A 15,905-nucleotide genomic window follows, 5' to 3' on the forward strand; every position below is an offset into this window, starting at 1 on the left:
TTTCTATTCTATATGGTGCCTAACTCGTATTGTTTATTTATGTTTAGGATCTAATATGAAATCTATTGGATATGTTTGTACCTAAGAGAGAGAGAAGAAGACATAAGATGATTTACATGTTAGAGGAATCTTTCTTGCTCGGGTAGGTTTTACAAATTTTAAGGTTTTCTAGACCAAGGATCTTCTTAATTTATTCTGGCAGTCTTTTTCCAACCTAAGGTCTACCTCAAGCTTTTGTGATCACCAGAAACTTACGTTGGGACTGGTCTGGGTGATGATGCTTCAAAAGGTATATACATAAACACAAATGGGTCATTTAGATGATTGAACAGATTGATGAGAGAGAAAGAAGAGTAGTTTTACAAGCCTGACCTTCTCTGAGAACAGTTCACTGTCATTAGATACATTCACAAGTAAAAGAAGAGTAGTTTTTTCCTTTTAAGTCGACCAACTAGAGAGCAGATATGCAGTAGCAGTAACCAAGAATTTCCGTACTGTAACAACACACCTTTGATAATACTCTGGAAGTAACCCATTTTTGGCTTTTCCGTTCGCTGGTGCTAGCTCCCGCGAGAAACATGCCAGACTTTAACATCTGAAATGGAGGATTTCTCGTCATGAGGTAACATCACAACTGCCTAAATGTAAACAAAAGTGAGAAGAGCTTCAGTCACCGCTACTGGGACATTTTGTCGAACATGTCCGATGCATCATTCTTTAAGATAGCTAACCCTCACCTTGTAAAAGCTTTTTCTCCGCTCATTTGGGACTAGGGACGTTTTCTAGAAGTCGCAATCTGCACAAACCACAGTGATGAAAAAGCTTTTACCCAACCGTTTCACATTATACTAAACAGAGCAGAGATGACAGAAAGAGTCCACAACGACATAACCCAACAACCGTGATACCATGAGAAGCTTCGAGCTCACTCACTAATTGAGAATTTTTTACTCTCCTGCACTGGTCAACACGAGGAAGAAGACAAGAGTAGTGGACGGTGAGCGATTTTACAATTTCACTCTTCGAGCAGAGGTAACAGAAGAGTGTGAACTGCGATCGGCAAATTGAGGATGGATAGAGACGCTAATTACAAGTTTCACGTGGAGGAATCCCTCGATTTTGATGAAAGGTCAATTGCGATGTAAGAAAGGAAAGACATGAGAATCTTGGAAAGTATGTACCGGGATTCCCAAATCGTCGCCGCTCCGTACGCTCCGGTACTCTCCCATGCTTGTTTTTCTGATCTTACGTCAACCTTCAACGATTCGCTCTGACCAAATTTTTGAGAATATATTCTCAGTATTCAATCAATTTCTTCAATAGAAGTCTCTTGTTGCCCCTTGGCTTTCTGAAATATTTCTTAAACAATTCCTAATTCACGTTTCCAAAAAAAATTCACTTTCCATTTTACCTTTCCCTTTGGTTCTTTCTTTCCCCTTCCTTACTCTTCCCTCTTCTTTTCTCTCTGGTTTTTATTTTATTTTTTATCATTGATTTATTTTTATAATTAATTTTATCATTGATCTTAAAAATATTAATGGATATATTTTTATTAATTAATTAAGTAACATAAATATTTTTAGAATTAGTAACTTTAATATTTTATAATTTATGAGTACATATTGTTTAATTTTGAGTAAATATATTTATTATATAAAAGAAAATATTATTTTATGATTATTTAATTAATTTACTTAGAAAGTTGATAATTATTTAAAATACTAATTTAATTCATAATCATATAAAATTTTATGTTATACAATTTAAAAATACTAATATATTTATAATTAAATTAAATTACTATACTTTAAATATAATATATCAGTATAGCAACAAACAAGACCACTTTGCCACATACAATACCTCAATTACATATTTAAATCATCTACAAAAGCTTTAGTTTGTCCCATGGGTCATAGTTGGTGAGGGCTTCTCCAACATTTGAGGCCAAGAGAGCAGATGAAAAGGTCTTTCTTAAAGCGGCTAGTCATTTTTGAGATAGCTTTAACACAAACTAATGTCACATAGGAGAGGCCCATAAGGATATGTGCTTGGAACTCAAAGGTACCCTCTGTTCTAAGCAACCAACTTCCATTTCATGCTCAAAGTACCACATTCTTTTCAGTCTTTGTTACACAAGCAAAACTATATTTCAAACTCAAGATGTTCACAAAATCATGTAATGGTGATACATTTCTCACAATTTTACTGTAAGCATATCATACAGTAAACAAGTCTGTCACCATTCTAAGATAAGTCTACATCATACAGTAAATAAGTCTGCATCGGAATCTAGAGAGAAGACTTGAGTACATGAAGTGCCGCATGAATAACAAACCTTCAATTTGAACAAAACTCATTTCACTCGAGATGGCACAAAGAACAGACCCTGAAGAAACTTGTTGCTTTGCCCTAACTAAGCATCATGAAAGGATGGAAACCCACAAAACACATTAATTCATGTCCTGGATCCAGATCTTAATTGTCTTGTCATTACCAAGGGCACCAGATGCAATAACATTCTGGGTCGGGTGACAAGAAACAGATATAACAGTATCAGTGTGACCCTCTAATTTCTGCACTACTTTTCGAGTCTGAAGATCCCAAAGGTAGACTCGATGATCTTCTGAACCACTAACTATGTATTTTCCATTTGTTATGGAAAATGCCGAGGAGATACAAAACCTTGAATTGGCATGACCCCTGTAGGTCTTCAGGCATTTTCCTGTTGAAAAGTTCCATAGCCTCTGCAAACATTAAAATAATTGAGCAAGAAGTTATAAAAATAGACGTCTTGAAAAATAATGAAAATAACCTGCCAAAAACTTGTTGCAGATATGAAATTGGACTTGCAGTAGAATGATCATTAAATAGGACCAGAGCGATTAGACAAATGCCCAGATGTACAACATAAACAGGTCGCACAATGCATGGTTCCACAGAAGAAAATAAGAAGTGGAAACGAGCATGTTTATATTTGCCTTCATGTAAGATGCTCCAAATAGAAACTAGCAAAACCAATGCACCAACTTTTCATAATAAATAAATACCCCATGGATTTTTTTAACAGCAGAGTAATTCCAAATGGTTAACAAACAGTGTCAATATAATCCTAATGCAAAGAAATACTTCAGTCGCAATGAGAAAAACAACAACAAAATTTTCAAATAAGTCTGTGAACCCATTTTTGTAGTTGCACTTTGTGTGTTTGCTATTGTGTGTTTGAAGTGGCACTTCCACCAGTAGGGTATGGCAAATAAAAATTATACACAAAGATGTATGAGCAGAAAAAAAGAACAAATAAAAAAAGAGAAGAGAGACGAGGAAAAACAGAAAATTAATATCTGTAAAAGTCATAACCACATAAACTCAGATCTTGTTAATTAATAGAAGATCCAATCCATGCAGCAATGTTTCCAATATAGAGAGGAGAAGAAGAAGATTGCTCCTCAAAAAATACAAAATGGGGAATTACTTTGGCAGTTTTTTTTAGTACCAACTTAATACTAATGTCCTAGTCAACTTAACGCCAGAATAGAATATTAATAAAAAAATATGGTTATTTTCCAGATTTTCTTTATAGCTCAACTGGAATCGAAAGACTGCAACAAACTTGCCACTTTTCATTTTTATAGGATCACTTAGTTCGCATGGAAAGTGGGTGATGGTGAGTTTCTTTTGATAAGGGTACATTTTTCTTGCACAAGGAAAATGTTAGCCAATTGCATCTCACTATCATGTCTAAAAGGAGAGAAAGTGGATCAAATCTGTATACGAAAGAATTTCTTTCCAGTGGAATTGTCTAAATGAAATGAGGCGGTATGATGTTATCATCAATCATCAAAACTAACAACTAACTCTACACTTGCCAATTTGCTACCACAATTTAAAAACAAAAATATCCAAGTCATGGAGAATAGATCACCATGAGATTCTCATCATCAATCTTCAAAACAAACAAATGACTCTACACCGGCCAATTCGCTACCACAAGAAAAAAATAAAGTACTTCCAAGTCACGGAAAATAGATCACCCTGAAATTCTCACTCATATTCTCTTTCTGAGGGTGCACACTTTCTCCATCCACTAATCAATCCTAATAGCAATGTAAATCTAGCCCACTCATGGGCTGCCAATCTACAAAATGATGGATATAAATCAAGTAACAGGATGTAGAACAAACACAAGGAGACTTTGCAAGTAAGGGTCAAGCATCACATTTTGGGAAAAAAGAAACAAAAAAATCACTTCACCCAATAGACCTGAAAACATGAGTGTGCTAGTCACAAATAAACAATTTTTCTCAACATTTTCCGCACCATAAACCTAGTAGATATATGTCAAACAACTACTAGCTTGTGGACAATTACCTAACAGAATCTGCTTGACTACATGTATAACATCCTTAGTTACCATATCATGATGGGTACACATCATAAAGTAAGTCGCTCATGAATACCTAATCAGACAGCAGTTTCCCTAATTTTATCCTGATTTTACATGCGTAAGGTGGAATTCAATATCTGATATCAGTAGAAGAAGCAACATATAATTATCTGATCCCTCCGAGAGTATTGGAAAAAATTATCATTGCACTTTGATGGAGCCAATCAATCAAAACCAGAATCAGATGCTCCAAGTCATTTGATGTTTGTGATAACCTACTGGTACACCCTAAGACTCCACTATTGTATAGCATTTCTACATATGATCCAAAACGCTTTTTACAGATAACAAAGACATAAAGAATATAACTAGGTTTCCTGCAGAAATCATAAAAATACCGTTTAAATAGTTTTAGCACATCTGTAAAGTGTTTAGGCCTATTCGAACTTACCAAAGTATTATCCAAAGTTCCAGCCAGAATATACTTTCCATTGGGCGAAAACTTAACGAATGACACCGGTGGGTTTTCATCATCAATCAAAGTCTTCAAACAATGCCCAGTCGAGGCATCCCAAATTCGGCACAAGCCATCATAACTACTTGACACAATCAACGATCCATCCCGATTAAAGTTAACCGCCGTCACAGGGTCCGAGTGCGCGGGCAGGACCTTCAAACACTTGCCAGTCTTTACATCCCAAACCCTAACAGTCTCGTCAAACGAGCCCGAAGCAATCATATTAGACTGGGGATTGAAGTTCACGCAGAAGACGTAGTTGGTGTGGCCATGAAGGGTTTTGACGAGGGTCCCTGTGTGAGAGTCGAATATGCGGACAGTCCTGTCGTCAGAGGCGGAAGCAACGTAACGTGAGTCAGAGGAGAAGGCGAAATCGGATACTCCGTCAGTGTGGCCGTGAAGCTCTTGCAAGAGAGAGAATGTGGTAGGGGACCAGATGCGCACCGTCCTGTCAGCGGAGGCACTGCCAAGAAGAGAGCCATCGGACGAGAATTTAACGGCGGAGACGGCGCGCTTATGCCCGGATAGGGTTTGGTTGAACTTGTAAGGAGGGATCAAGGGCTCAACTACGTCAGAGGACTCCACTGAACGGTCATCGATGTGGGTTACGGAAGATGCCATGGGACGCGTCTGGAAATGGGTTTCTGAAGGAAAGCCGAAGGGAGGGACTGTACAGTCAATGATTGATTAATTTCCTTACTTCATAGGAGATTGTGAAAGTCGAAGTAGAGTATACTCCCCTCTGCAGCGGATTGATTCTCTCCGTTTGTAACCTCAGTTTCCTGCTTCTCTGTCAAACTGTACAACGAAGGCAAGAGCTGGAGGGAGATTGGAGGGAAAGACCCGGCTGCTACTTTGCTACAGCCTACAAATACCGTTCATGGGCCTGATTGGTGGGCCAATTTCACATGCCTACTAGTACCACTTACGCTATGTAGGGTGTCAATTTTATCCAACACTGATTTTTTGTCCGTCTTTTGTAAAATAAATTAAATAAAAAATTATCATATATATAATCAGATAATTTTTTCCATTTACCCATTTATTAAATGAAACAAAATCGATATATAAGGGCATTATTGTAACTAAGAGAGGAGGGATATTTTTACACTATAATTTGCAAGGTAGCTCAATGTGAGTTGAAGGGGCAAGGACAACCTGCAGATTAGACATGCTTTAGAGATTCCCAGTGTAGCAAGTTATGGGATAATGAATTTGTTCTTCTTGATATTTTCCTCTATGATATGAGCCATTTTGCTAATACTTCATCAAATATATGCCTTAGATCCAATAATCTGATTCAAGCCAATAAAACTATTTGATTTAGCATCAATGGATCTGTAATATCCTGGTGGTCATGAGTAGGTCAATAACACTTGTTTTTTTTCTTCTAATTGCCTCCTAATCTCAGCTAGCCATTCTAGTATTAAATAGTTGTTGAATTTATGGAAAAGAGAAATACTTCATTAACTTGATGTAATCAGAGTATATGAACCTTGATTTATAATAGAGGAATGTAATATTGTCCAATTACAATTAAACTACTTTTATCCCAATTACACCCAAACTCTAACACTTAAAAGATAAGTCTTAGCATAATTATAAATAGAAGACTAGCATAACTAAAACACCTTTAAATTGAAACTCTTTTGTGAAACCTCCTTCCATAATAATTTTGGCTCTATAAGACTTCTTATTGTAAGAGTCATGTAAGACTCTTCCATATTTGTTCTTCGACACTCCCCCTCAAGGTGGAGTTTATGCCTTCTGTTTGCAATAAAAAAGATTTTTGGTCTTCAATTTTCTTTTGCTAAAAAAAATTCTTGACAAATACAATTTTTCATAGATGCAAAAACTTAGTCTCTTTCTCTAATATTTTGGTCACATAAAACTTACCACAACATATGGAAAAAAATACATCTTTCTTGTAATTCTTCTTCTACTTCTCTCCCTCAAGCTGGGAGGTAATGACAGTGATCCCAACTTGAACCAAATAACATAGATGTAGTAATAAGTTCCTCCATCACAGTGTCCCAACCTGGGCACTGACTCTCAAATGTAGAAATGGGGGATAAGTGGGTAATGCCTATCATTCACAAGATGGCGGTAAAAGACTCACGAATACATATAAAAAGTCTCAATGGACTTAAAACACTTATATATATATATATATATATATATATATATATATAAAGGTAAACCAACCGAAGCAACACACAAGAGGTTGGCCCATAGAGGTATGTGAAAATAAAATAAAAGATTGTAGGAGAAAGGTAACCCAAAAATGGGTAAGTGAGATATTTTCCTAATATAGTTGATCAATAACAGCAACTCAAAAAGTGGCGCAAAAAATTCGGCTTAAATTCAGATTTTTCAATGCAACAGGATTTCAACATGATCTTTGATTCTTCTTATGTGAATATATCCTTAAATATAGACCACATTGACATGAAAATTTATCCTTATAAAACTAGGCTTAAATACCTTTCATCCAAGTATAAAATCTCTTCATAAATTATACTTATTTTGAGATAAATAATCTGATAGATTTCGGTCTCTGTAATCTAGCCAAACTAAGTACTATTTCCCTTTTGTCAGCATAACCATTGACTCTTCCAAGATCAATATCTCCATATAGAGAACTCAGATCTAGAATTGGTTGAATAAATAAGAAAATAGACTTACAGATCTTTCTTTTGATATATAATTCTCCATATAAAGTCTCGTTCTTGATAACATAAAATGGCTCAAAAGTTGAAATTTTCTGCTGCTACTCGAACCTCTCTTGCAGTCAAACCTCTGCTGCTTAAAATATCGATTGTTTTTTGTATAAAAATCTGATTGCCAAAATTAGTTTTGATTTAGAAATTAGACTCTAATATATTTCCATTAATATATAATATGCAATATGAAAAGCTCAATATAGAGGTAAAATCTCAAAGTAAACAACGGGTATAAGGACTAATAAGAAAAAAAAAATAGATGTGAACCTAAACTGCTAGAGTTAATAGATTAGGAAAGGATCACATTATCTCTGTGGGTTGACCAAGTCAACTCACAGAACCTGCTTTGATACTATGTTGAATTTATGGAAAAGAGAAATACTTTATTGACTTGATGTAATCAGAGTACATGAACCTCTATTTATAATAGAAGAAAGTAGTAGAATCCAATTACAATTAAACTATCCTTGTCCCAATTACACCCAAACTTTAACACTTAAAGATAAGTCCTAACATAATTAAATAAATCAACATAAATAAAAGACTAGCATAAATAAAACACCTTTAAACTGAAACTCTTCTGTGAGACCTCATTCCATAATAATTGTGGTTTTGTAAGACTTCTTATTGTGAGAGTCATGTAAGACTCTGCCATATTTGTTCTTCAACAATAACAAACCTAGTTGGAAGGCAATTATATAACAATTTTGGGTTGCATGAAGAAATACAAGAGACTTTAGAGGAAGATAGTGAATACCCATACTGTAACATACTCTACTGGTGGCAGTTGAATCCCCTATAACATAGTGATATAAAAGCATGTATCCTAGTAACTTAAGTCAATAAACATAGTATTGTAAATAACCTTTAATATGTTATATTTATTGTGATGTGTTCCTTATGTTTTGTTTTTTGTTTTTTTCTTTCAAGCAAAATGAGAAACAAAAAGGTGGAAAGGACCAACCATAGGTGGGTTTCTCTTTTATCCACCGATACCACATTGGAGCAACTTCCACCTGTTCAACAAGTGGAGGATGTTGGTATTTCCTGGAGGCAGTAGTCCTCATTCTTGAGTTGGCTGCCTCACCGCCACCAAGTGAGTCTAAGTCCGACCAAGAGTTCCCCAAGCCTACATCGTCCGCACTAGAGGATGCCAAGGTTATTACCTCAGCATTGGAGGAGCCAGGGCCAACTTGTTAGGAACTCATGTTACAGATCAAGGAGACAAGTCATGTGGAATGGAGCTGCCTCTACATTGGCCCAGTGAGGTAAAGTAGCAAGAGGGGAAGTCGAGTATAAGTTCCAAGAGTCTTGTTAGAATAAGAGTATCAGTAGTGGTAGATTTGCAATAGGACAATTTAGGATGACACTAAGAGAAGTCTCAACAGTCTTAGGAGATTAAGTCCATTAGAAGAGTTGGGTCTCTAAATTTTATGCTCCAAGAGCGAAGCAATACAATTTACACTTTGGCTTGGGCCTTTTTGGTGAGTAACCTTTGATAAGGTCATTAGGCAGCCAACCTCCATAAGAGATTTATCTCGAGAGCATTTGAGCTCCGCACTTCACTTTCTCTCTCTTATTAATTGCCCCCACCTTTCTATCCCTTTCCCACTACACAAGCACCTTCCCAGCCACCTCCTCCGTTCAACCAACTTCTCCAAGACTCCCACACACACTGCCCTAGCATGTTCTACAATCCCTAGGATTCTATTTCTCTAGCACCTTTCTTATTCGCACTATAACTTTTCTGCCTTTTAACTGTAGAGTCCATCTCCTCCCCAAACTCTACTCTCTCACCACTCAAACTGAGCCACAACTCCCTACAGACCTTCCTCAAATTGGCGATTTCCCTCTTTCCTCACATACTATTGTCCCCTGTTAGACTTCAAATCATGAACTTCTAAACAGAAATGAAATTAATAAAATTGAAACGGAAACATACATCCCGTCATGGCAATCAATTTTCGGCGATCGGAGAGTCTCGTTTATTTTAGAGGCTCGTCGATGGCAACAACCAAACATCCATCTGCTAGACCAGATTTAAACTTAAACTCCTCTTTTCCATCAAAGAGATGAGAGGTTGTAACCATCCACCCAGGAAACCACCCAGTGAATGGGTCAATTTGGGAAACTGACTTACATTCTCCCACTTGACCCATTCACATACTTAATATGCATAATTGAATATTGATATATCTTCAAGAATGTTTCCCATGAATCGTGACGGTAAGTTCTTTAGAGAAAGTATCACCTTCCACGGATTACAATGCAATTGTCTCTTTTGAATGAGAACCTTATGTGACACATTTCTTTATGAATGAACTTCCAAATGCTCATTTATGATCATCTTTTATTGTCATTATCTAAACTTTATGTATACAATAAAATAAGAGAAAACAAAAATGAACTTAATGGAGTTTTTCAATTGACAAATTGCGATACAAATATAAAGGGAATCTCAATTACATAAATTACATAATAGAAATGAGTCCCATATGTTTAACATGTCCCTTATAAACAACAAGTGGTAGACCTTTTGTCAACGGATCAACAATCATTAATTCAATGCTGATGTGTTGCACAACCATTTTGTTTGTTTTGACATGTTCTCGAATAACTTAAAACTTTTATGTCAATATGCTTACTACAACTTCCGCTCTTATTGTTCTTGGCCAAAAACACTATTGCAAAATTATCGCAATAAATCCTTAATGACTTATAGAAATTGTGTCAACAATTTTAAACCCTGAAATAAAACTCCTTAACCATATAGCCTGTGATGATGCTTCAAAACATACTACAAACTCTGCTTCTATGGTTGAAGTAACAATCATCGGTTGTTTTTCACTTCTCCAATAAATGGGCCCTCCAACTAATATCCAATCACTTTCAGATGATCAGATTGTTTTTACGTAAGCTTGTAGTCTTTAGTCCCTTGAATGTATCACATGACTTTCTTTGCAGCTTTTCAATGGTCCAAACCGGGATTACTTTGATATCTGACCAATATTCTCACTGCATATGCTGTCTTGTGCAAACCTGAACATACATTAAACTCCTAACTACGAAAGCATATAAAATATTTTTCATTTGTTCCATCTCTAAATGATTTCGTGGACCTTATTCCAAACTTAATTTGTCACCTTTGATAATAGGTGCAACACTAAATGAGCAATTATTCATACGATATCTCTCTAGAATTTTATTGATATAGGTTTCTTGATACAATCCTAATATCCTTTGGGATCTGTCTCTACCAATCTTTATGCATATGACAGAAGAAGCTTCACCCATATCATTCATATAAAATTTCATCGAGAGAAATCGTTTGACCTCATGAGGTAATCCTAAATCACTTGAAGCAAGTAGAATATCATTTACATATAGGAGTAGGAAAATTATTTTGCTCCCACTGAACTTATGGTAATATACAGTGATCCATCATATTCTCCATAAAACCAAATGACAAAATAATATCATGGAATTTTAAATACCACTGACGGGAGACTTGTTTTAGTCTATATATAGATTTTTTAAGTCTACAAACTAAGTGATCATTCCCCTTTGAAATGAAACCTTAAGGGGGGTGGGGTTAGTCCACAATGAAGTGTAATGAATTCCCTCCACATTACCTAGTTCATTAGATAAATGGGTTAGTGTAGAATGAATTACTCTTCAAGTAAATTACGTCACTTCATTCTCATTGCGCGTTGCTCCTACTCCTCCCCCCTTGGTCGGCCTTCCTCCCTCTCGGCCTCCCAACTTTTTTTCTCTCTCGGCCTCCCTATCTTCTCACTCTTGGGGTACCGTCAGAGCGCCGCCTCCGTCGCTGTGGCCCGTTGGCCCGCCCCGTCGCCGTTGCCCGCTGGCCTGTCGTTGAGGAAGACGATGTGCGCCGTGAGGAAGACGATGGTGTAATTTTTTTCCTAAGTTAGGAAAAATTAAACCATCGTTATTAAAATAATAATTTAGAATTTTTATTTATATAATATTATTTTTATTTATTTAATATATTTATTTTATAATTATTATATTAAATTAGTGATTTAATAGTCATAATTAAAATATTTTTAAAACAAATATTTGATAAAATTATTTTATTTTGATTATCCCATTGCTATAATTAATTAAACCAATGATTTTAAATTTTGTGACAATATATTATTAATTAATAATACATAAAAATATATATTATGTTATTGATAAATATATTTTTATTTATTATATTAATTTTTTATTGTATTAAATTAGTGGTTTTTAATTTTAAAACATATCTTATGTTATTAAAAAATAATTTATTTATTTACTATATTTTCTTATGTTATTTTTTATTTTTAATAATTTATTCTAGTCATACGTAATTATTTTATTAATTTATAATAAAATATAATCATTAAGTAATATAATATAAATTTTCATTAATTAGGATATTAATATATTCTAATATTACACGTTAATTCACTTATATGTATAGTAACCATGTTTATTTTGGTTAATTATCTGTTTAAATATATGTTCTATTTAAGTATATTATAAAATGTTACTTATTCTCTTATTTATAACATACTTTTCATTTGGGGGCACTAACACTGGAATCTGTTTTCCAGTGCACTTGAACTCATCTACACTAACACCCAAGGACGAGTTGAAGTTGAATCAATTCATTTAAGTTAAATTCAATTCTTCACTTCAATTCAAGTTCAGTGTAGACTAACCCCCCTCAGGTTGTTTCATGTACACTTCTTCTTCTAAGTCTCCATTGAAGAAAACCATTTTGACATCCATTTGATGTAACTTGGGCTACTAATCCCATGATTATCCGAAATGAATCATTATTTGAAACAGGAGAGAAATACCGTGATAATCAATTCTTTTTTGTTGAGTAAATTATTTGGCTACAAATCTTGCCTTATATTGCCTAAAGAGTTTTTTTTAGGTTTTTTAAAAAACCCACTTACAGCCAGTGACTTTTCCCTTGAAAAACGTAATAGGATCATCTTCAACACCAATGTCCATATCAGACTCTTGAAGGTACACTTCATACTTTGAAGAAATTGTAAGTTTCCTAACTGAAAAATATTCTTAATGATATTAGAAAAATATTCTTAATGATATTAGAAAAATATTCTTAATGATATTTCAACGTTTTTAGGTTGAAAACTTTAACATTTTGAAGTAAGAACTTTGTTTGTCCCCGACTCGACTCAGCAGTTAGAACGTTGAACATATTTTCCAGCGAGAGTCCAACAATGCACGCAAAAGCTTACCGTGGCTTTCGACCCTTCACCTACGTAAGGGACTAACATTTTTGGCTCGAATTCAACTGATCTCGTGATCCTGCGTTTCAGCCTTAAGCTACTACTTTATTCTTTGTCTACTAAATCGGCACTTTCTTCTCCGCGCAAGAAAAAAAAGGGTTGGGTAAATACAGAATACTAGATACAGGACTTACATGTCACACTGGATAGTCGGGATTCACGGTTTCACGCCTCAATCCCTCGGAGACATTATCGCGAACATGTTGAGAGCGTAAACACCACCTGGACATGTCTAGCGAGTCGGGTGGTGACTGGTTAAGCGAACCAATACCTGCCAACATGACAATCACAAAAACAGAAAAGGTTTTTTTCTCTCTCCATACACCGAAAGCCGTAAATAAAATACCATTGCTTTGTTAAAGTCGTCGGTAGGAGGGCGGATAAAGAGACGAGAATAACTTTAAATCGAGCTTTGGATCCGTAAAGCAAGCTTCTGAAGAAAGACGATCGTCGACGGAATTACTCCGGGTGGACTACATGTCCAAAATAAAGCAGTCCAGAAAAGGGGCTTCCACGTAAGTAAAAGCGGAAAACAGGTTCAGGGCAAGAAGCCAAACCGCGCCGCGTCGGAAGAGACGGGAAGACATTCGTTTCCTCCTGCCAAACGGCGGGAATCGCAGGGCAGCTGTTTTGAACTTTTTCAGAAGTGTTCGTTGAGCTACGCCAGGCGGTTGGAGGGCATTTTGGACGTTGCACAACGATCAGTTTGATCACCCGCCACTGGCACGACTTGCCTAAAAAACGACGCAGCGAAGTTGCCCTTCTTACGGAGCAGGAAATTTCACTCGCTTCCCATTTCCCGATGACAACGTCTCACCTTATCCAACTTAGTGGCATAAGACGTAAATTATATAGATAACAAGTCTATTTTAGTAATACGAGCCTTTCCTTTCTCCCCCAACACCGTGCCAAGAAAAATATGAAAGTAACGGAGAGCTGAGAATCCCCTCCGTGGAGACCGGAGGGGAGGGAAGAAAAAAGGCCGCCACCTAGTAATCCGGAGCCGCCATTTCCGAACAGAAGCATAGAGGTAGACCAGTTCAGAGATGACAACTTCGGGGCAGAGGCCGCGGCCACCGGCGCCGGCGCCACCGCCGCCAACGTCACGTGTCCGCCTGAGGCTGCTTCTCCGTGTGACGTCCATCGCCTGCGGAGTCCAGTTTGGGTGGGCTCTGCAGCTTTCCCTTCTCACCCCGTACGTGCAGGAGCTGGGAATCCCGCATGCGCTCGCGAGCCTTGTATGGCTCTGCGGCCCGCTCTCCGGGCTTCTGGTTCAGCCACTGGTAGGTCACATGAGCGACCGGTGTACCAGCCGGTTCGGGAGGCGCCGGCCGTTCATCGCCGTCGGAGCGGCGTTGATTGTTTTGGCCGTTCTAGTTATCGGGCATTCTGCTGATATTGGATACGTGTTTGGTGATCGTGGCCAAGGATCAAAGAAGCGACCACGTGCTATCGTTACCTTTGTTTTAGGGTTTTGGTTGCTCGATGTCGCGAATAACATGATTCAAGGGCCGTGCAGAGCTCTACTCGGAGATCTCACCGGTAAGAATTTCTCTTCTCTTTCTTTTTATGTGCCATTTACATCTAAGTATGCTTTCCTTTTTATAAATTTTTAGTAGTTCATGTTCTGCCGTCTGCGGGAACGGGAATTGATTTTTTCATCCTTTGTTTGCTGAAAGTACGAAATTATCCATGCGAGTGTGCTGTGTCATTTAGGGCGTTTCAAACATTTTTGTGTTTGAATATGCTTATTAATGTACGTCTATCTGTATTTCCTAATCTTCCCTCTGTTGTCTTCCCAAACTTGAAGAGACTTCGGTCGTTTTCTCTAAGATTCTCGCGGGGCTGTTGGCGCTTTTTGTTTATGGGGGCGGTTAATTACCCATAACCCCAGTCCACGCCAAAATTACTCCCCCGCCCTCCGTGTTAAATCGTAAATTGTGAATTACTTCCGCCACCCCTTCGAAGGTGATGTACCCTTGAGTTTTTAAAACAAAATATTTTTTAAAATGCTCCGATTCTCCCCTCCTCCTTAGATAGGGGGGAGGAAAACCAGAGTGGGTTCACCTTCGGTGGGCGTCACATTTAAAAATATTTTAAAATTTGAATTTAAGGTAGACATACTTTACCAATATATTGAAAATCCTTAAATATGATATTTTAAGTTTATTTTAAGTGATGGATTAAATAATCATATTTTTTTTACTATAGTTTATGGATTAAATAATAAAATTTGGATTTATAGAATAATTGTGAATTCAATTGATGATTATGTTATTTATTTCAAACTTCAACTAATTAATTTATTATTTTCTGAGTAAAAATTTAATTAAGTTATTAAAATATTTTAAGATGATGACTTGATACATTAATATTCTTTATTTAATATTTTAAAATATTCTTAAATTATTATTTAAAGGAATTATGATTATTCAATTCATGATTTAAACACTTTAATAGACTATTTATCTGACTCCTTAAGAGAAAAATAAATTAACTAAACTTTAAAAGACAAAGGAAGGTCTTTCTATGGTAGTGTTGGGAGGGTCTTCCTCTCTTGCATTCTTGTCTCCTCTAGTTGGAAGTAGACGTCCCCCCTCCAGCAATCTTCCTGTCTCCCTCCCCACCAGAATCTTGACTGCGTGAGTCTGCAACACTTGTTAGAGGTCAAGTCGACCTCTTACTTTATTTATTAGTTACTAAATTGAGTTTTTGAGTACAATGACTATATTACCCTTCACTACTAATCATCATCTCTGAACTCCCTAATTACATATCATGAGAAGCTGAAAATTGAACCAATTAACTACCACATTAGGCAGAATACTTTCCTACTATAGAAGGATAATAGGCAGAGGTAAAATGACCAAAATACCCTTTACACATAATTTATCGATGAAGAAAAATGTGATTCACAGAAGAAATAAGACTTCAAATTTAGGTAATTTTGGAAAAAAAAT

At 36.3% G+C, this 15,905-nt stretch overlaps 2 protein-coding genes and 1 long non-coding RNA gene across 4 annotated transcripts in view; 1 reads left to right on the forward strand and 2 right to left on the reverse strand.

Moving 5' to 3' along the window:
• Window positions 1-351: 351 nt before the first annotated feature.
• On the reverse strand, window positions 352-1,281 carry LOC137953999 (uncharacterized). Of its 2 annotated transcripts, none has more exons than XR_011112465.1 (3): window positions 1,182-1,281; window positions 738-796; window positions 352-595 (listed from the first exon to the last, which is right to left on the reverse strand). It is a non-coding gene; the product is annotated as an uncharacterized lncRNA (long non-coding RNA). The 2 variants fall into 2 exon arrangements; XR_011112466.1 differs by having other exon boundaries at window positions 352-638.
• A 791-nt stretch (window positions 1,282-2,072) lies between these two features.
• Window positions 2,073-5,724, reverse strand: LOC137953267 (COMPASS-like H3K4 histone methylase component WDR5A). The gene is made up of 2 exons (XM_068800587.1): window positions 4,839-5,724; window positions 2,073-2,747 (listed from the first exon to the last, which is right to left on the reverse strand). Exons 1-2 carry the CDS (start codon window positions 5,523-5,525, stop codon window positions 2,454-2,456), a joined length of 981 nt encoding a protein of 326 aa, XP_068656688.1. The 5' UTR covers window positions 5,526-5,724; the 3' UTR covers window positions 2,073-2,453.
• Window positions 5,725-13,888: 8,164 nt separating this feature from the next.
• The window catches only part of LOC137953544 (sucrose transport protein SUC4), a 28,889-nt gene continuing 26,872 nt past the window's right edge, over window positions 13,889-15,905 (forward strand). The window contains exon 1 of the mRNA XM_068800969.1: window positions 13,889-14,487. Coding sequence (XP_068657070.1) covers window positions 13,992-14,487 — 496 coding nt within the window. The 5' untranslated portion in view covers window positions 13,889-13,991. The remainder of the gene's footprint in view (window positions 14,488-15,905) is intronic.

Source organism: Aristolochia californica, unplaced genomic scaffold (assembly GCF_029961685.1).
Source record: "Aristolochia californica isolate CCGP_79_NKW_82.1479 unplaced genomic scaffold, dmAriCali1.0.hap1 SCAF_16, whole genome shotgun sequence".
In the NCBI taxonomy this organism is placed as follows: Eukaryota; Viridiplantae; Streptophyta; class Magnoliopsida; order Piperales; family Aristolochiaceae; genus Aristolochia; species Aristolochia californica.